The 21348-nt window shown below is 48.9% G+C and overlaps 2 protein-coding genes across 10 annotated transcripts in view; one reads left to right on the top strand and one right to left on the bottom strand.

The window, feature by feature from the left end:
* Nucleotides 1-21348, top strand: part of LOC144308099 (synaptonemal complex protein 3-like) — a 103708-nt gene that overhangs the window by 70448 nt on the left and 11912 nt on the right. The window contains exon 1 of one of the 5 annotated variants that reach the window (XM_077888283.1): nucleotides 20200-20672. The exons of 2 other annotated variants lie outside the window; for them this stretch is intronic. In XM_077888283.1, the coding sequence (XP_077744409.1) occupies nucleotides 20216-20672 (457 nt within the window). In that variant the 5' untranslated portion in view covers nucleotides 20200-20215. Of the gene's footprint in view, nucleotides 1-20199; nucleotides 20673-21348 lie in introns of those variants that run through there. 2 more of the 5 variants (XM_077888282.1, XM_077888281.1) reach the window with 2 other exon arrangements.
* On the bottom strand, nucleotides 1115-20534 carry LOC144308096 (PWWP domain-containing DNA repair factor 3B-like). 5 transcript variants are annotated; one of them, XM_077888273.1, is made up of 4 exons: nucleotides 20401-20534; nucleotides 7475-7587; nucleotides 5579-5759; nucleotides 1115-4839 (listed from the first exon to the last, which is right to left on the bottom strand). In XM_077888273.1, exon 4 carries the CDS (start codon nucleotides 4633-4635, stop codon nucleotides 2653-2655), a length of 1983 nt encoding a protein of 660 aa, XP_077744399.1. In that variant the 5' UTR covers nucleotides 4636-4839; nucleotides 5579-5759; nucleotides 7475-7587; nucleotides 20401-20534; the 3' UTR covers nucleotides 1115-2652. The 5 variants fall into 5 exon arrangements, with proteins under 5 accessions (XP_077744399.1, XP_077744400.1, XP_077744398.1 ...); XM_077888274.1 differs by lacking the exon at nucleotides 20401-20534 and adding an exon at nucleotides 19991-20299; XM_077888272.1 differs by lacking the exon at nucleotides 20401-20534 and adding an exon at nucleotides 11054-11189.

Raw genomic sequence — 21348 nt, 5'->3', positions numbered from 1 at the left:
TTCCACCCTCTGCCTTGTGACCGTAGGAGAGGAGGCCTCCTTAATCCACGAGGTTAGGGTGGGTGACAGGTTGGACTAGCCCATCAGACACACACACACACACACACACACACACACACACACGCACCCATGCTACAGAAACAGATTAGGGCGATCTTAGAACCCCCTAACAACTGCTCAGGCTGGAAGGTATCTCAGAGTCCACACAGCCAGCCCCCCAATTCAGCTACACATCCCGAATGTGATCCTGGTTCACATGGGATCTTTGTGGAGGAGAAGAGATGCATGTCCTAGGCATGTCCGCCCTCTTCAGTGGATGCCTCAGGCATACATGACACTCCAAGAGGGAGAGAGTCCTCACCCTTCACGCCAAACCAAAGGACACCCGCAATTTCACAGGCATGGGGAAATCTGGGGTTCTGGTTTCACATATAGGCCATCAAACCATGATACTGATAACGATTTCTTACTAAGAAGGCAAAGTAGTGCCTCACAGTCACCTTACAAATGAGAGAGTCTTCAACTGTATCTTAATTAATCTACTGACTCACAGTGCCAGGAGTGGATGATGGGTGGATGGCTGGATGGGTGGGTGGGTGGATGCATGATGGATGGATGGATGAGGTAGTGAAGAAAATATTAGAATGTAGAGCCAGATATGGCCATATGAGAAGGCTGAAGTTGAGTGGTCTATTTGGCTCGGGAGACACGATGTTCATAGAAGAACTAGAGTGTATTGTTCCAGTGTGAAAGGTCCACAGACAGCATGAGATGGTGTGTTTCCAAGTACATTCCAGGACCATGAGGATGTCATGTGGATTAGCCCAAGCAGAACGCCTCAGGAGTCATTGGCATCTCTCAGGCAGCATCCAAAGAAGTTGCCTTTGGGCCTGAAGCTTACACAATTTGGAAGGCCCTCTTCTAAACTTATGCAAAATGAACATGAAAGCGAATATTGATTTAGGATGTGAAGAAAATTCATAATGAACTTTTAAAAATGATGACTAAATCACTGAAATTCCAATATAGTATGTACACACACACAGGTGTGTGTGTGCATGGATTTAGACACAACTGTGTAGTTGTACAATCTAAAGTATGAAGAAGCACTAGCTCAAAGTGAAAGATACAACATTTTATTGGGAATCAAAACAGCTAACTCTTGCAAATTTTACACACATATTCACACAAATCACATGGCCGTGTGAACATATAACATAGGCCCGTGAGTGACAGCTGAGTCCCTCTAAGAATAGAAATGCACTCGGGTTCATGTCAGACCAATAGTGCTCATTTCCACATCACATTTTAAAAGCAAACTAGCTTTTCTAACATTTTTTTCCTCAAAAAACCTTACTTTCCTAAAGTTACTATCCCCACTTTCAAGTTAAGATAACAATTCATAGGATTCAGGGTTTATCTTTTAGTTATGCACGTTTCATTGTACCCTGAAAACAGCCACAGTTAGCCAAATGGAGGCTTTTCTGTAGCTCATTTCTGGTTCCCAGATCCCGGTCCATCTATTGCTCACACAGCTTGGAACGACTTACCAGCCTGCATATATTACTGCCGGAACCTGTCAGGGCTAGCCAGTGAATAAATCAAAAGAGAACGCTGGCTTGGTTTGAGATAGATGACTGCATCTTAGGGGACACAGTTCCAGAACAAAGTGCATGCTTTCCTACAATGTGTGCCACTTAGATGGGCTCCCAGCAGTGAACCTGGACTCCAGCTAGGTCTAAAATCGCTAAACTGTGTGTCCGATTACTCTAAGTTGTCTTCCACAGGGGAATAAGCCACTACATGCAAAGCATCCCATCAGTCAGGAAGACAGCTAGGAGCCTGTTTGTTTTAGGAAACCACTTAGCCACTGAGCAAGAACTGCTTCCCTAAGTGGAATCTCAGGCAAGTGTAGAGGTCACAGTCTCGCACAGGCCGACAAAATGTTCACCGCACATTGAGATGTCGTTCACTCCCATGTGGACTACACGCAGATGACCAGTCATTAACTATGGGTTCCAGACAGCTTTTCCAGGAACCATGAGAAGGTAGTGACAGTATATGGCAAACATCTGTGCCGTTGGCATCACCCCTCAGGGCTTTTCGTCCACACAGATAAGCATGGAGGATCAAATTCAAGGAATTTTCCTAAGAACGAATGCAGTCATTTACACCGAGGTCACAGAGAGAGTGAGAAATCCATGTGATGTTTCTGCGAAAATCCATCTTACACTTTAAAAGCGATTGTTGCTTCATGTCTGACACCAGGGCTCTTTCACGTCATAAGAGATCGTGCGTCCCGTATTTAAAATATGAAGTGCTCTCCAAAGCAAGCTTAAAAAACATGTAGACAATGACACAACCAAGTAAGTAGAGAGAAGTACGACTGTCTGCAGTATTTTTTTTTATCAAATTAGTTTGCGAGGCGTTTGGGAACTAGAAACGATGGTGGCCGTGCTACGCACAAGTGCCACAGATGGATCCAAAATGAACCCAGCATGTTCCCGGGGTCTCAAACTCCTAGAACGTATGTACATGGCATAGAGAATGGAAGGATCCCGCATTGCATACAGACAGGCAATGAGAGGTCTCCCTGCTGCAGTGTGGGCACAGGAGGGCTTACTTATTAGCTTTGCCCCTTGGTGCCGATCTCTATCGCATTTTCTTTAAGATATTTTTATCAAACAGCTCTTTTTCTCGGTAATGCACGGGTGGGCCCCGTAGGTACTTTTCTTCTGCCTCCTTATAACCTAATCCGTCAAGTGCAGCAATTGAACAAATGATTGCTTCTGGCAGAAGAACTTCCAGAACAAAACTCACTTTGTCGTCCCTTGCCAGAGTCAGCCTCTTCTTGTCTATTTGTTTGTAGATTTCTTGTAAATGTCCCACCACGACATCCAACTGGTCTTCATCCTCCAGGTATGTTTCAACGCAGAGCGTGTACCTGTTGGAATTCAGAAACGATGTCAGCCACCTGGACTGTTTCCTGCCTTTGACAATGTCCAGAAGGTGGTGATCGGCCCCCTTCGTTTTCACGATGAAGTCCACGAGCCTCTGGTTGGCTCGGTCCCGAGCAGCCCTCATCCGGTCAGGGAGAATCTTCTTGCGGGGCCTCTTCCCGCCCACGGAGGTCTCCTCCTCAGAATCCTCCAGGTCGGCATAATTGACCTTTGGGAAGTCAGCCTCCAGATCCCCGTCCTGGATGGCTTTCCTAACTGGGTAACTGACGTCAGCAGCATAATAGTCCAGGAAGGAGCCTGCAAAAGACCCACAAGTGAGCCCTTCTCTGTAGTGAGAAATCAGGGAGAAACACCAGTTCACACTTTGCTCGTACATTTTCCTGGCTCTCTTCATCAGTGTTTCTTTCTCTTTGCAGTCCAGGGGCTTTAATCTTCGAAGAGGAACTCGAATGCCACTCATTTCAGCGTGCATGTTTGCCTCAATCAAAAGCACCCTTGCAGTCTGCTCTGCTTGGCTGACGCTCTTTACCACCGCTGGCCAAAAGGGGTGATTTTGAAATTTAAACCAGACCATCATTCCTCCTTCAATGGGACAAGGCTCCTGTGGAGAAAGCGTGCTGGTCAGTTGTCCCATTTCCTGGCTGACATCCTTCTTAATAGCAGTGGTGGGGTTCACAGCCTTTGAGCTGGCCGAAGGTCGAGATTCCTGCAGCCCTTTCTCAAACTCTGGTACCTGCAGCTTCCTTCTCCTGTTTGCCAGACGGAGTGAACAACGCGGCCTCAGGTTAGGGGCGCTGGAGGAGGCTGCCGCACCTTCCATGCCTGGCTCCCAGGGACCCTCTCCGTGGTCCTCAACATTCCCGGAGGAGGCAGAGCGCTCAGAGGAGGCATCCGGGGTCTTTGCGTGGGTGTCAGGTGCCTCTTCTTTCAGAGCCTCTTCGGGCACAGTGAGGTTGAAACCTGGTGGCGGAGATGGAAGGATGCCTCCATCTTCAGCCCCGGTACCCGCCTCCTTGGCTATGCGATGCAAAGACCTAACTCTTGAGGTGTCCCTCTTTTCCTTGCCCTCTTTCTCACCACCATCTTCTGAAAGCGACGGTAAGTTCGGGCGCCTGCTGGAGCTTGGTGAGGACTTTGCTTGCCTTTTCCTTGGAAGGGGAGTGAGGGTTGTGTGTGCCTGTGATTGGCCGCCATCTGGGGCATCCTGTCTCCGAGAATGCACCAGCCGCGATTTGAGGTTTGTGCGTTTCCTGAGACGCCTCAGTAAGATCCCTTTGGCCTTCCGGTAGTCTTTAAGAGATGGCTTTCTTGGTCCCCTTCGGGACGGTGTAGTGGTCTCTGGATCATCCGATGCTCCTGCTGGGCGCACATCTGCTCTCTCCTTCAGAATCTCCAATGCCACTGAAAGAGCGTTTCTGTAAGGCACTTCCTGTCCCGCTGGGACACTGGCCTTCGACTGGGCTGTTAGCAAGGAGGTAATGGATTCAATCTGAGACTCGTTTAGGATCTTTACGTCTGTGCTTTTCACTTTAATTTTTTCATCTACCGAGAGTATTTCAACTTCTAGAGAAAGTGCTCCTTTCCTCTTATTTCTTGGTGAGACCCCGGATCTGGACAAAACCCTTGCTGGCCACAAGTGGCCTTTCCAGTTGCACAGGACATACTCAGCATCCATTGTGATTTGGGTGTCCTCTCAAGAGGTGACTAATAGAGGTTGAGGGTTCTGGCCGTCAGACACACAGGCACGGCACATCTTCCCTAAAACAATGTCCTTCAGCACGCCTTTTGGCCTCGGGCCACAAAGGGTTTACTGCTTGTGTGGACCCTCCTTCTTCACCTGAGTCTCCCAGAGTCACGGAACGGACTGTATAGGAGAACACTGGAATGTGGAAAAGGAAGAGAAGAAAACCATTAGGAGAAAAAATTACTTTTGTGAACGTAGAAGAACATCGGTCACTGAGAATTGAAAGGAGATAAAACAAAGAACTATAAAGAGTTTGTGTGTCAGATAGGGGGGGTAAATACAAGGCAAGTATCGGGGAACATACAGAAGATACCTGAGGAGTTTTTTAACCTTCCATACCCAGTTTCTTGCCCTGCTTGTTGCCACTCCGTATTAAAGAGCATCTGTGTGGGGAGGCGGGTGTCGTTTTCCAGATCTCATTTGTGTTATTGGCCGTCTTGTGCCTTTTGTGCTCCCTGGGGCTCATCCTGGGGGGATGCTTCACTCGGTCCTTATTTTCTGGGGGGCGCTGATGCCACCCTGTGCACCCAAGGAAGCCAGGGACGATCTCCAGCCTACAGACCCTGAATGCCAGCCAGCCCAATCTTGGGTTCAAGAGCATGAGCTTAGAATCCAGAGGTTCACGAAGATCATCCTGGTGGTTACTGGTGCCATCCTTCATAAGGATTGCTACAGGCATGGGCCATTGGCTTGACCTGCCCTTTTGCATTGCACTACGGTGGCTCAAAAGGCTGTTGCCCACCCCCCTCCCCGCCCCCAGAGCTAAATTTTCGGAAAGAGATGGCTGTAGAGCGAGGAGCGGAATAAGCCACACTCCAAATGTCAACATGAAATGACTGCAAGTGAAATGTTTAGTAAAATAGGAACGTCTTACAAAACAGCACGTAGATCGAGGGAGGCGTGAGTCTTTTCGCGGCACCTGTTGGTTCACACGTTCCAACTGCTTGTCCGGCAGACCCTTTCCTCTGCTCTGTGCCTCTGAGGTGCACAGTCCTTCCAGGGATCAAATGGCCTCAAATGTAGATACCCAGGACGTACGTACCTCTAATGTTAATCTAGAAAATCAGAAAGGCAGATGGGAAATTAAGTCAACGAAATGGGGATGGAGTCATCATTTTCCCTTCCCCAGCTCTGGAATACAGGCTATTCTGAAGCAGAAATGTTAGTTACATCTCATTTGGAATGTAGACCTGTCTCTCTGCTTCCTTCGTTTGAATTTCAAAAATATTTCCATGTTAACCTGTTTAGTTTAGGCTGGTCCTCCTATTTCAGAACCATGGCCACTACTACAGCTTTCATAATAGCCTTTTTGTCCGTCTTAAATGCAAGGATTTAGTAGTAGCAGCGTTTTGTGTGTGTGTGTGTGTGTGTGTGTGTGTGTGCGCGCGCGCAACAAAACGGTGTCTATTATGTAAGTGTGTGTTGGTGTTTCTAAAGTAAAATTGTGAAGAGAAAAACCATGCAGAGGGGTATACACGGGGGCAATACATGATAGATGCTTACTGTCAACATGATGGTGTGAGCGTTCAGCGCACGTTCCCAATGCGCCATCTACACACGCGTGCACATATGCCTAGCACTGTATTTCTTCACTCAAGAGCAGTATGGGATCACTGTTTCGTGGGAATCTGATTTTTTGCATCAGTTTTGTGAATCACTTTTTGCAATGCGGTTTCCCTGACATTTAAAAACTTCATTTAAATACATTTCAAACTTTTAGATGTGTGTCATGCAGAAAATGCAGTTGTTCTCTCAATCCCCCTTCCGACCCGTCAGGAAATACCTGTTAATGGGTTCTACTTTTCCACATATACTGTTCAATTACGTATCACAGTTCGCTTACAGATTTTAGTTCATCCAGTATCGGTTTCAAATGGTACGCTTTGATTTACAACAGATCATTTCCCTAAGAAAACACATGTATGCAGGACTTTGTTCACACATACTCCTAGCTACAATATGAAACGTATGATGACTAATGACACAGACTTTGGGCCCAGCCTGCACAAACCTTTTCTTGCCAGAATGTATGATCATGCAGGTATTGTGTCCTCTGCTTTACAGAACTCAGTGTACTGGCTCTTAGATCACGGGTGTCGGGTGAGGACACAGAACAGAGAGGAGAAGGAAAAACAGGTAACTCAACCAACTGCAGTCTCCCTGCAGCATGACCTGCCAGTCTCTCACACAGAACAGGAGTGCCTGAGTCACCTGAGCTCCAACCAGACCCCCAAGACAGACACACACACACACTCACAGATACATACACAGACTCAGAGTGATGAGGTTAGAGACGCAAGATGCCTGATATTGATGCATGGAATCCATGTTTTCTGCTCTACGCATGCATGCAAATGTTGTTGCTTCCAGGGCAGCTCGTCTCAGTTCCTTATCTTGGAATTACACACGGAGAATCTAAAATGCTGTTTAACACTATAAAGTAGGAAAACCATTAAGGATCAGTAAGCTGATCACCCAGAAGGAATGCGAACTGCAAATATATGAGTCTCGCACTTTTAAATTCTGTTTAAACCTATTTTCTATAGAAAGGGCTTTAAAAACCATAGCACCTATTTGAATATTCTCTCCCATTCACGTTTGTGTACATCTGTTCAACTACGAAGCACTTTAATGGAGTAACTTGCAGCGGACAACCAAAATATCGATTGCAATCATTTTGTCCGGTTACCAAAACGATGCACCCTTGAGAGACGCATTCAGAAGGAAAGGGTTTTTAATGAAAATATAAAATCCTCCATGGCCTACTCACCATATGCTTTGGCCCACTGTCCAAACAGCTTCCATTGAAGGGTTGGCACATAATGTTGCAGATGATTTCCTTATTTTTTCATCCTGACAGGAGCACAGCTCTCTTCTTTCCCTCTAAGGGTGCATCCAGGTGGGTGTGTAGACAGACACGTGGCAGTTGGAGAGAAAGAGGGACAGATAGAGGGAATTACATGTAAATGTTGATCCTCTTCTGCACACCAGGAACAAGTATTAAAAATAGAACCCTGAATGACACTGAAGTAACTATTAAAGTGACCCCCAATTCTCGGAGGGCTTGGATCTGAACATGTATCCACAATTCTAGTTTACAGTCATACCAAACATGCCTGCCCAGGAAAAATGAATAGAATAAAACAGAAGGGGAATCGTAGAAGTAACAACTCCACGATTTGTAACTTCAGGGTCAATTCCAGACCATCAAGAAATAGAACCCTCAGATGAACCAGCTTCAATTTTTAAGTCCTGCTGTTAACTCTAGTCCATTTGCTCCTTGGCTAAGGAATGAGAGAACGTGGTGGCAACGAATATTTATTTCTCCAATCAATCGCCGTGACTTTTGGAAGAATGATTTTGGAAGCTTTGTTCCTTAACGCCTTTCCCCGTTGAGGGCTGTGATCACTTCCAAACAAAAACGAAAACAACCCTCTGAACGTGTTGTCTCAAAACAAGGGCACTGTCCTTGATAGGACTCCTGCACCCCTCCACTCCCCAGAGGCAGAACTTCTCTCATCTTTACCCCAACACCCTCTCATCCCTTCCCTAAAACCAGTGCTTATTTATTGGACTTTTTGTGTGTGTGGTTTTCATTCTGAGATGGAGGAGGAAGGCGGGGCCATAGGTAGAGGGAGATGGAATCTTAAGTAGGCTCCATGCCCAATGCAGAGCCCCACACGGGGTTCGATCTCATGACCCTGATATCATAACCTGAGCTGAAATCAAGAGTGTTGACCCCAACCGACTGAGCCACCCAGGCACACCTTGGAGCTTCTTTTAAGCTGTAGGCTTTGTGACCTTAAACTGTCCCCAAAACATGTATTTCCATGAATGGACGAGTTAGCAGTTCCCCCTTTTGGCTATAAAGGCACATTTCACGCAATTTCACTTAGAGAGAAAACACGTTCTTGCCTACTGTTACACCTTTCCAGTGCCCCATGAATCCAGCATGAACTTTCCACCTGTCAAAGTTTTTAACCTCATTCCATTTGTAGAGCAACTGAGTGGGAATTGCATCTTCAAACCTTTCCCTTATGTTGCTCACTAGTTTCATAAACTCATGGAGGTCACACCTATTTGGAAATGTGGACCATTTTTGTATAAACATTTCAATGGCAAGTAGCGCAGACTGAAAAATCGTGAACCGCCCTCAGTTCTACCAAAGAACTGAAAAAACTAGGCTTGCTTCTCACCTACCAATGATCAGCTACAACACTCAAAGCACCTACACATTCAAATTGCCAAACTCTGCCCCCCATTTTCCCTTAAGAAAGAAGGAACCGCAGCAACTACGCTTGCAGGCACACACCATCAAGAGCTCTAGAGCTGCCCAGAGGAGCAGAACCATGAGTGCTTGTGCAAAGGACGACACAAACATCAAGGTTCCCCTCAGGGCCTTATTTTAAGACTAGAGTGACTTCCGTCCCATTCCTTTAGCAAACTCAGGTGGTTTCTCCCATCAAGCAGGCCAATTTTCTTCCAGAGATTCTCTGTTACCCCTCCAGTCACTGTTACCTGCCACAGGGAGACCTCCACTTCCCTCTCTAACAGTGATGAAATCATGCACAGCCTTAGGACTGAAAAAGTCAAGGGCATCCTGGTCTTTCCTGCAGGCGAGACTTCCATAATTACTGATAGCCCGGCGAGTGGACAAAGTGTGTATTTCAGAACCTATTAATTTCCCTGTGTCGTGCACAAGGAGAAAAAGGTGCCCTAATTCACAAGACAACTCACTGCATCGTAGCTTGTCATAACGGCATTGGATGTCTGCCAGGTGCTTGCTACCCATGGGAATAGACTAACAAACCGATAATCTAAGCCAACAAGGGCATGTTATGCATCCAACACAAGGACTGATGCAGACCTTCATGTGCTGACAGAGGACAAAAATTCATTCACCCCCCCCCCAAAAAAAATATATCTAGAGACCAGTGAAGCGCAAGTAATACGCTTTCCGTAAGGCACACATTCACATGAGAGCAACGGTGTCTACTTCATCTTTGGATACAAAGACATGTCAATGCAAGAGAAGAGTCCAGAATGATAAACAGAAACGTCATGGCACTGTTGCATTGGCAAGAGAGGAAGGAAAAGGACAGAAGTGGGTGGTGAGGGTAGACATCATTTCTCAAATGTTTTAAAACATTACACGGAGGACACATTTACGTGTACATAGGCACCGAAACCTTACTTTGCAAAGATTCTAAGGTGATATGAAATGAAATCCTGGATGTAAGTGAACAAAAAGCAGGCAAGCAAAACAGTACCAACCATTGCATAGAAAGCGATGCACATACATTGCAAATGTCTTTGAGGTACATTTTCTATGGATCAAAGGAAATGTTCATTATTAAAATGTATATATTTAACCACAGAAGATATATTGTACTGCGGTCCAAGAAGAGAGAAGGGCTGCTGAATGTGTGAAGGAACAATAGGCAACAATGTTCCAAAATATCAGATGGTGTATTGATATGCCAACCTGCAAGCATAATATATTCCGTCCCTCTCCCTGCTCTCCCTCTCTCTTCCTCTCTCTCTAACATTCACACACACACACACACACACACACACAGGTCTAGGCTCATCATGGTTAAACTTCTAGAACCCAGTGGGAAAAGAACAGCTTTAAAAGCAAAGAGGGAAAACCAGCATGACTTTTAGGCAACACTCTCTTCCTATTTTTATGAAAGAGAACTTGAGTCATTTGGAGATCAAAAAAGAAAAAAAAAAGCACAATTGAGCAATGACGCAAGAGTGTCATGACAGGAAGAGTGGGCACTTGTAGTTCCAGAGAGCGCAACGGAGGATACGGTGGTTCTGAGAAGCCGTGACGTCTGAAGAGGAGACCTCAGAGCGTGGGCTCCGACCTTGTCTGTTAGAGATGTTTCTTAGATCATGTGTGTGTCGGCTACTCAGAGTGAGCACAATATCATCCCCTAGGCTACACAGAGTCACATTAGATCTTCCAATCCTACCCATTTGCCTCATTTGCGGACTTCTTTCTCCCTCTCATTTCACACACATAATAACTTGACTATAAGTCAGTGCAAGCGAGTCAACTTACATCTTTAAGGGTTCATGGGACAATCATCAAGCAGAGGTACATGATGAGGAATATTTGGGGATCTCTGCTTTCAAGAAGTCAGGTAACAATGCCCTCGGGCAATGGTGTCACCTTAGGACAGCAGAAAGGGGCCCTGGTGTGACAGAGGTATTCAGTCACCTAAGCTCCCCAGCCCCAAGGGAAGCTGCCATCCCCTCTGATAAAACAGGAGGGATTAGAGCTCTTAAAGTCCAACTAAAACCCACACACTGGCAACACACAAACACACACACGACTCACACATTGATAGCAGACACTGACTAGTCCGACGTTTCTACAGGTACTCCATCTCTCCAGTCTGTAAATATCCTTGTTAAATGTTTCTTCTGTCTCCAGGAAAGAATGGCTTACCCCAGTTGTCATGGAAACCAGAATGTCATCAGAAAAGGTCTTCCTGATGTTCGCTTTCTATGGAAACCAGGAAGTACTAATACCTCCTCAGATGCAGAGCGTCGATCGTGGTCTCAGTCAATTACACCCTGACCAATCCAGTGAATGAATGAATGAGTTTGTGAGTGAATGAATGAATGAAACATTGAAGACAATATCTGATGGTCTCAGAAAAGGCACTGAGGGCAGGGGAGTTTTTGCAAAATGGGTTATGGAAGAAATAAAGTGGAAAGATAACAGCTTCTGTCTTCCCTTCACGCACACACACACACACACACGCTTAGGATCCAGGTTCCGTTAAGGACCTCCTTTCAACGTGCCAAGACACATGAGGCCGTGTGTGTTTGTGTGGGTGGGATTCAAGGACTCTCAGTCAATTAAAAATGACCCAAGAGCAGAAGACGTGTCAGGACAAAGGCCCTGGGTGTCAGAGGTCCATTTGCCTTAACTAGAAACTCGGGTTGCAACAAGACCAAATGACCCTCAGTGTACCCTCGGACGACTGTGTACTGACAAGGTTTTCGGGACACCAGTGGTTCCTGAGAAGAGAGGCGAGTCCCCAAAAATGTCCCCGATGGAGGACAATAGGGAGATAGAGATGAGCCTCTCACATTTGGGATGTGCGCTCAGCTTGTACTGCCGCAACCACACTGCCAATGAAGGCTAAGCCCAGAGGTAGGGCTCCTCTCAGAAGGGCACACAGCGCACACTTCCTCTCTCATTGTCATCTACATCAGGGGACAGAGCTGCCCTGTGATGTAGCTCTTGTTTCCTGTTAATGAGCTCCAGGCAATTCTTCTGTGGCCAGTCCTGGGCAGTGTGATGTGCTGGGAACAGGCTTTCGGGAGGGGAGATTGCAGTTCCGAGCTCCAGGGTTTCCCTATTTCCATGTTGTAAGTACTACCATTATGGCCGAATTCAAACCACTGACACGATGTCACCGAATGCTGATTTGGCAAGTGATGCCCCAAATCAGCCCTCACAAGGTGACGGTTCCAGACAGACCCAGCACAGCCATGGACCCCAGATTCCAGAGCCAGACAAAGCCCTCTCGTTCTACGTGCAATCCACGAGAGCAGGGCAAGCTGGACTCTTACACAGAACTGTGTGCCACCTGAATGAAGGCTTTCGAAAGGTTCTTGGTGAAGAGGAGAGGAAGAGGCATACCAAGAGCCTCCATGTATGTAGCCTATGTAGTTTTAGGGGTGGGAAAATAGTGGGAAGCACCCATGGCCAATCTTTTCAAATCAGAGATGCTTTCTGAAAGACCAACTGTTTCCCCTTAATGTTAGACATTCTAGGGGGCGTTAACAGCTATTGTTAGGCTTTGGTTTGCAATTCCGACTGACTAATAATATTGAGCATATTATCATGTGACTTTTGGCCATTTGTTTATCTTCCTTCGGGAAATACGTACTCAGATCTCTTTCCCATCTTTATTTGTTTTTTCATTTGGTTGGAGTTGTAAGGGTTCTTTCTATACTCTGGTTGCTAGACTCTCCCTAGACATATGATTTGCAAGGGGAACCCTGGGTGGCTCAGCGGTTTGGTGCCTGCCTTTGGCCCAGGGCGTGATCCTGGGGTCCTGGGATCGAGTCCCACGTCAAGATCCCTGTATGGAGCCTGCTTCACCCTCTGCCTGTGTCTCTGCCTTCCTCTTTCTCTCCGTGACTCTCATGAATAAATACATAAAATACTTTTTAAAAAATCATATGGGCAGCCCGGGTGGCTGAGCGGTTTAGCGCCAACTTCAGCCCAGGGCATGATCCTGGAGACCCGGGATCGAGTCCCACATCAGGCTCCCTGCATGGAACCTGCTTCTCCCTCTGCCTGTGTCTCTGCCTCTCTCTCTCTCCTCTCTGCGTATTCTCATGAATAAATAAATAAAATCTTTTTTAAAAAGACATATGATTTGACAATGTTTTCTCCCATCTTTATGATATCTTTCTCTCTCTCTCGATAGTCATTTATTTTTTGTTCTTTTAAAAAAAGATTTTACAAATTTACTTGAGAGAGAGAGTGAGAGACAGAGAGAGAGAGAGACAGAGAGAGAGAGGGAGAGAAAAAGAGAAAGAGAGAGAGAGAGATAACAGAAGCAGGAGGAGCAGCAGAAGAAGCAGGCTCTCCGCTGAGCAGGGAGCCCGATGCGGCGCTCAATCCCAGGACCACAACCCGAGCCAAAGGCAGATGGTAACCGATTGAGCCACCCAGGTGCCCAAAGATGGTGTCTTTTAATGCAAAAGCTTGTTTTCATTTTGGTGAACGTCAATTTACCCATTTTTTTTTCTTTTGTTGCTTTTGGTCTAATGTTTAAGAAATCCGAGGTCATGGAGGTTTACTGCTATCCTTTATTCTAAGAGTTTTATAATTTTAGCTCTCACGTTTAGGCGTTTTGTGTATCCTGTGACTAGAGTGTCCAAGTTTGTTCATTTGTATGTGGATATACCGCTGTCCCAGAGCCACTTGTTGAAGAGACTATCCTTACCCCCTGGATGGTCATCATCAGTCATCCCTCACCCAACATATTGGTGTAGTTACGGGAACCAATGAAATGCTGAGCATTATGAGGAAGGGGATCAGAAGTACAACATAAATCATTGGCTTAGCCTGGACCGTTAACTCGAAGTAGACACTATGGAAGAAGGATCGGACTGAATAAAATATTGAAGATTTGCTTCCAAATCTTAGATGAAAGAAGTAACATGTGTGATTAAAAACAGACGGAAAAAATAAAAGCCTAGAGCTGGTAGCAAATCAAGGCAGGCACCAAAAGGTGAAAGGTCCAAAGAAAATAATATAGGGGGCAGAGAGAGAGGGGGGGGGAGAAGGATGGAAGCAGATAGTATCCCTCACTTTCAAATCGTATAGTACATCTGAGTAGTGGAATGAAGCATGAATTTCATTTCCTCTGTAAATTTTCTATTTTGTGAAAATTATCCTATCGTGAGTCTTTATTGCTTTTATAATTAGAAGAGAGACTTGACAGGAGAACTTAAGTTAACAAAGAGCGCTCTGTATTAAGTTATTTTTGGAAAGTAGACCGTTCTTTATGAGCTAACCTCTGGAAGGATAACTTCAAAATTCCTGAAAACCTCTTGGCACTGCCGTAAGAAATCACAACGTGCTGAAATGATCTATAGACAGGAGTCATCCAATACCTGTGTTTTTCTATAGTCGGAGGACCTCTGAGATGTATCAATTTGATTTCTCCTTACAAGTGTAAAACAGACAAGTTCACGGTCGGTGTTAGAAAAGTCAAAAGCTGTTATGACTCAAAAGGTGTCATAACTCATCTTGGTTAGTCATGGAGCAGATGGTCCACTAAAGTCCCTTGTTCCAATTTCTTTCCTGATTTTCAGATTTTTAATATTTTCCTCACATCCTTGGTGGGCATTTGCAAAACAAAGACAGTGGTTTTATGAAGCCGCCAGATGGAGATATTGAGCTGCCACTGTTTGTGACAGTCAGGTCCTTCTTGACTAATACAGTGGTTCCAAGTTTGAGAGCAACCTGGAGAATTTACTGAAAATGCAGATTCCTGGTGCACGCCCACATGGTTGATTGGGCAGGCCTAGGACAGATCCAAGGAATCTGGACTAAACACTCTCCTTTCAGGGATTCTGATATATCGGTGATCCCATGCACCACCCTTTGAGAAGCTCTGATGTAAATGGCCATTGAAATCATGCACATAGGTGGAAACATTTAGGGAACGTGTATCGATTGAGAAAAGAATCAAGTAAAACCAAGTCCTGAGGAACATCATCATGCGAAGGCTCATTTGAAGAGAAGGAGCTAGCAATGGTAAGGAGAAGTCGCCAGAATGAAAGGAGATAACGGGAGACTATGCAGTTATGGAGGCCAAAGGAAAACAGAGAGAGTGGGAGGGAAAAAAAGGAGATAAGAAGGGTCAACCAGACTGCATGCATTTTTGATCGAATTTATTCACACTTCCGTCATCATCTTCTCTGACTTCTTTGGAAGAAATACTGCCTTAAACAGTAAGAATGTGGGATCCCTGGGTGGCTCAGCGGTTTAGCGCCTGCCTTCGGCCCACGGTGTGATCCTGGAGTCCCGAAATCGAGTCCCACATCGGGCTCCCTGCATGGGAGCTGCCTATGCAGCTGCATCCGTGCCAGCTGCGTCTTTCCAGTTCCAGAAGCTTTCCTAGCAATGCCACCAGTATCATCTGGGACACGTATCATGGCCAGCCCATGGGCTGGACTGAGCCACGTGCTCATCTTCTGCCTCTGCCTGTGTCTCTGCCTGTCTCTCTCTCTCTCTCTCTCTCTCTCTGTCTCTCACGGAAAAATAAATTAAAAAAAAGAGTAAAAATGCCCTTGTGATGTCTGACACACCCTAAGTTATTCATGTACTTGAAATATATATTTCCCGTCCCAAGTCCACATTTGTTAATGAAATGTTACAGTTAATCCTGATGATGAAAATCAGTTAGTTTTTACGCTTTGAAATACGTAGCAGGCACCGGCTTGCATTCAATGTTTGATATTCAGGAAATTGTGTGCCAGTGGCTCACAAAGTGGCCACAATAATGGCAATACAATAAACACGAAACGCCGATCACCATTACGATAGAATGAATCAGAAACAGTAATGCTGCTATACTGTTACTAATATTTGACTGGTTCCCGGATATTACTGAGGGCCCGTACGAGTTTTTATGCATTATTTCACTTAGCGGCATCCAAAATATCACGAGACAAATACTGTCGGTATGCCTTTAAGATAGTACGAAAGTGATCAAGGCTTCGAGAGAGAAGTCAAGAAGTCAGCTCGGTGTCTCACAGTCACCGAGCGGGACAGCCCCGTTTAATGGCATGCTGGACTGTCAGTTGGTGCTTTGAGCATTTTTGTGAGTTTCCCTTTAAGAAAACCCAACGTAGTCAAGTTTTGCATTACTTTCAGAAAGGCACAGGTTGCAGGGACCTCCCGGTCGCCACCTAAATCCTTGCTCTCCTCTTCTTCCTGGGCCCCATCTAGGCATCATTCGCCGGCTTGCCTTGCTGTTACGTGTGACCGTGTGCCTGAGATCCAGGCAATGGGACGGCAAGCGGAAATGAGGCGTGCCACTGCCAGGCCTAACTTGTAAACACCTGGTACCTGGTGCACCTCTGTGCTCTTTGCCCCTTCTAGCAAACTGCCAAGGGGGCCACCTCCGGGGCTCCCGTGGGAGCCCCACGTTGGGTGTGGCAGACTTTCTGACAGCCGGGGTCCCTGTGGAAGTGCATGGATAGTGCCTGCCAGGAGGACCCAGTCACTTTCCCAGTAATGTGCCAAGAGTAATAGATAAACTAGTTGAGATAAACCAGTTGAGTCCCTGTACACGTTTGGGTTTAGGTGTTAGGGTAATAGTCTACCACCCCTGACACAAGCTGGGCAAAAATAAATTTCAGGTATGCGCTGCTCTGTCACCGTGAATTGCGTCTTCCTGCTTGTTGAATCAAGTAGCTCATACAGGGGCTGTGTTTATTCCAGGTAACACACGGTAGGAATACATAATCCAGGGCTGGTACTACACCTCGGGAAGCCAGGATCTCCTCTCTTCTCGCCCCTCTCTCCTTAAATGTGGCTTTTGTCTCCAGGGCCACGGGCACTGCGTCTGTATCACTGGCAGGAGCAAGTGGGAAAGATCAAAGGGGAATGCCGGCTGCGTCTTTCCAGTTCCAGGGGCTTTCCTAGGAATGCCACCGGCGTCATCTGGGACACGAATCACGGCCAGCCCAGGGGCTGGACTGGGCCACGCGCTCACCTGTCTGTGCAATGGGGTCAGGGTTCTGTTAGTAAGGACGAAAGGGTGAGGGAAGGGGTGCTCGGGGAGGTCCAGGACCTGCCACAGCACTTACACGTATCTATACTGATCATCCAAATCCCCAGTGGGAGCTTCTGACAAATCGCGATTCCTGTCCCGGTGCCAGCCATAGGGAACCAGAATGTCCCTGACAATTTGGAACCCGAAAGCCGTGGTTGAGCTACTGGCCCTTGCTCTACCGAGGACAGACCCTTGTTCCCGTCATCTGGTCTGGTCTGCGTGGACTCTTCAATGGGTTTGTCATTTCATAACGCTTAGGTGCACTCCAAAATGCCAGAGGCAGCACCTTTCTCGATTGACATGTTTTGAAATTTACATGGAAAACAAGAACTTTGTAAAGGACTTCCACCTCCTCAGTCACAGCCTTCAAACCATTTTCTGCAGTACTGGGACAGGCAGGCACTACTGGAGACCACGGCTTGTAGCTGAAGACGTGCTGTAGCCCCAGAGCAGCAACGGGACGCAAAACAGTGAAGAGGCGAGGGCCAGGGGTGGGCAAAGGGGTGGTGGAAGGGGAGGAGGGCGGGGGGTGGGGGTGAATGGTGACGGGCACTGAGGGGGGCACTTGACGGGATGAGCACTGGGTGCTATTCTGTATGTTGGCAAACTGAACACCAATAAAAAATAAATTCATGATTAAAAAACAAAAACAAAAACAAAAAACAAACACGCCAAAGGTCTGGCCCTTCCTCCACTGTGCGGCTCTGCAAACTTGGGTAAGCATCTGTAGTCTCTGACCATGGTCCTCTTAACTTATAAAGGGGCCTTGCACCAATTCACCTTCCAGAGGGTTATTAAGGTCATCCAATGAGTCACGGGTGTGTATCCCTTCAGGCCAGGGCAGCATAGCTCGCTGAAGTGTTGTCTGTATTCATGGGCAAACAGTGACCAATACGAATTGTGAGTTCCAAATCTGCTTGGTAGAATGATAGAGGCTTCCCGCATGGTCAAAGTGAGGCACGGGAATACGGTCCCGTTAGCACACAGAGGACTGGATTACAGTGCAGGGAGAGGAGCGAGGCGGCACAAGTCACAGCGACAGGCAGAGGAAGGAGTGTCAACCAAGGGTCTCGGCAGAGAAGTTGGTTGAGCTCGTTCGAGGGCCCAGTGGCAGGCAACAGCCACGGTGTGCTTCGGGGGGTGGCAAGCAGCTCAGGATGGGGAGGATAAAGGGGGGAGTCAAAGGAGACGAGGTGCTAAGGGTCCTCGTATGTAGGGTCGACCCTCGTGTGGAGGCTGTCAGGAATCACGGAAGGATCTGAGTCATCAGAGTGTAAGCTTAATACCGGAGGACTCGGAGTTGGGCCTGACCTAGAATCTTTGTTTTTACTCTTTAGAGATTTGTGTTTATTTATTTCTTCCTGAGAGACGCAGAGAGAAAGCGAGGCAGAGACAGAGGCGGAGTTGGAGAAGCAGGCTCCAGGCAGGGAGCCCTACGTGGGACTCCATCCGGGGTCTCCAGGATGACGCCCGGGGCCGAGGTGGCGCTAAACCGCTGAGCCGCCCGGGCGGCCCCGACTTAGGAATCTTCATTGTGCCACAGGCTGTGGCTTTTGGCACAGGATAAACGAAAGGAGCGGTGGGACGGGACAGAGAACCAGAATCGGGGACATAGCGAACCTTGATGTGTGACCGGGCACAGCTGATAGTGGCGAAAGCGTGCACCCTTCAGAAAAATGGGGACGGTACGGTGACTTTTTTTTTTTTTTTCTCTTTTCCATGGGGGGACAGAAGCAATTAGATCACGACCGGACAGCAAGCACAAAAACCAATTTCACGTGAGCAGAGACTAAAAGATACAAAAGAAGCCCTTACGTCAATTTTGAAGAAACATTTATGACCTCGGAGTACAGGCAGCTTCATCCTAAAAGGCCCGGGAGGCCAGGAAGCACCTGGGTAAATCGGAAACGTCACAGTTTATAGACGCCTTGCGCATCAAAGGACATTATCAACAGGCCACGCAGGCAACCCGAGGAATGGCTGAAGATCATTGCAAATGACCGACCCGGTAAGAGAATAAAATCCTGAACCGTTAAAGAGGTCCTACAACTCACCCGCGGTGCAAAGAAAAAACAAAACAAAACAAAACAAAAACAGAAAGAAAGAAAACCAACGCGCATCCCAAAAAGACAGAAACCTTATTAAAAATTGGCAAAGGACCTGAATGGGCATATGTCTAGAGAAAGGACACCCGTGGCCCCGTCCCCGTAGGCACTTGAAAAGGTGGTCTGCGTGAGTAATCGCCAGTGGAATGAAAAGTCAGAACCGCAAGCAGCAAGCACTTCACACCCTGTAGGATGCCTGTTTTCAAACAGAGAAACACGAGGCAACAACCAAACGAAAGCCAAAACCAAACAACTGGGAATTACAGGAGCTGGCATGATGTGGAGAAAGGGGAACCACTGTGCACTGCTGGTAGGGCTGTGAACAGGTCATCAAGTCCTCTGAAGCCTTGGGCGCATTTATTTTTATGTGTTTCTCTTGGGCTCATTTAAACACCACAGAGCGTAATCGCACGTTCGGCAGACGTGAGATTCTTCGTAGCATCGCTGCCGTCCAGGGCGCTGCAGTGGAAATAAGGGCACGTGGACGGAGGAGCAATGGGGCGAAGGCACTGAGGAGCGGTCCCCCGGGGGCGGGGGCGGGGGCGTGTGCTCCCAGGGGGAGGGGGAAGGGGGCCGCTTCCACCGAGCGGTTCCCGGTTCCCGGGGGGCGGGGGCGTGTGCTCCCAGGGGGAGGGGGAAGGGGGCCGCTTCCAGGCCTATTCCCGGGGCTCCACGGGATAGCACAGACCCTGTTAGGACACAATGCTGGGTGGAAAGGGACGTGGCGCAACCGCCAACGTCAGGCAGGACGCTGACAGGAGTTCAGTCCTCCTACCCGGGCAACCCAGCGGGAGGCCAGCACAGTGAAGGACACGCGCAGGGGTCTGTGAAACAGCACCAAAGGCAACCTACCAACCGCCAACCCAAGAGCGGAGCCGAGACAACGGAGGGGGTCGTTTGCTCAGGACCCTCGGGGAGACGGCTATTCCTCCGGGAAGCGGAAGCGCTGGGTGGAAAGGGCCCCGCCAGGAGCCCGACGAGGACCTGCGAAAAGCCTTCCGCCTCAGGTCAGCAAGGTGGAGGCCTGAGCGGCCACCTGCTCCACAACCCAGTACCCTTTAGTGATTTCCCAGGAAGATGAAAGCAACGTCCTCGGGCTGCAGAGCCGGAAACGCGCAGCCTGGGCCCCGGGGCTCAACCCTCGGCCCTCAGCCCTCAGCCCTCGGCCCTCAGCACTCGACCGACCCTCGGCCCGCGGCCCTCGACGCTCCACCCTGGGTCCTGACCCAAGACCCTCGGCCCTCGCCACGTGAGCCCCGTACCTCGACCTCCCTCGACCCTCGAATCTCGACCCTCGAACCTCGACCCTCGACCCTCGACCCTCGATCCTCAGGGCCGGCAGGCACCGGCGCCCGGAGGGCAGGGGGCCTGAGGGGCGTGTCTCTGGCGAGGTCCCGCCTCCCGCATGCGCACTGGGCCAGCCCCTCAGCTCAGCGACGCTCCCGCGCAGGCGAGGCTGACTGGCTCCTCCCAGTCAGTCGCGAGGCCCTCAGAGGAGCCTGGTCGTCGCCGCGGAGGACCTGCTGTGGAGGTCGTTGTGTGCGCGGAGGCCTGAGAGGGGCGGGGGATGGGGATGCGGATGGCGATGGCGATGGCGATGGCGATGGCTGGGGCGGAGGGAGGGACAAGACAGAGGCGATGGGGGTGGGGGTGGGGCGGAGGGACGGAGGGAGGAGGGCGTCGAGAGACGCGGTGGGTCGGGGTGGGGGTGCGAGTGGCGGTGGGGGTGGGGTGGGGTGGGGTGGGGCGGAGGGACGGAGGGACGCAGGGAGGACCGACAGAGACAGGGGGTGGGGCGGGGCGGGGCGGGGGTGGGCCATAGGGACGGAGGCTCGCAGGACCGAGGGGCAAGACAGAGGGGTTGGGGCTAGCGCTGGGGCATAGGCACTGCGGGACAGAGGAAGGGTCAAGACAAACGGGGGCCGGGCCGGGGGCCGGGCATAGCGACCCCCTGGGAGGCCCAGCCAGGCAGGCAGGCGGACCCGGTGGCACTGGGTGGCCGTGGCGGGGGGGGGGGGTATCCTGGAACGTCCGGGACCAGGGCGTGGGGCGGCCACGGGGGCGGCGGGGCTGACCTCTGAGGTGACGTCCCCACGGGGTCCTCCGGGGCTCCGACGGGATACGACCAGGCCCCTGAGCGCAGAGCTGGCAGGGCGGGGAGCGGGAGCGAGGGCCCTCATGGCCCGGGAGGGTGACACCTGGTGAGGAGG

This window comes from Canis aureus, chromosome X (assembly GCF_053574225.1).
Source record: "Canis aureus isolate CA01 chromosome X, VMU_Caureus_v.1.0, whole genome shotgun sequence".
Classification (NCBI taxonomy): domain Eukaryota; kingdom Metazoa; phylum Chordata; class Mammalia; order Carnivora; family Canidae; genus Canis; species Canis aureus.
Note: the sequence above shows the minus strand (reverse complement) of the source record. Positions and strands in the feature narration are given on the sequence as shown.

Excerpts from the sequence above, each read along its gene's own strand:
- LOC144308096 (XM_077888273.1), bottom strand. The coding sequence starts at position 4,635 with ATGGATGCTGAGTATGTCCTGTGCAACTGGAAAGGCCACTTGTGGCCA.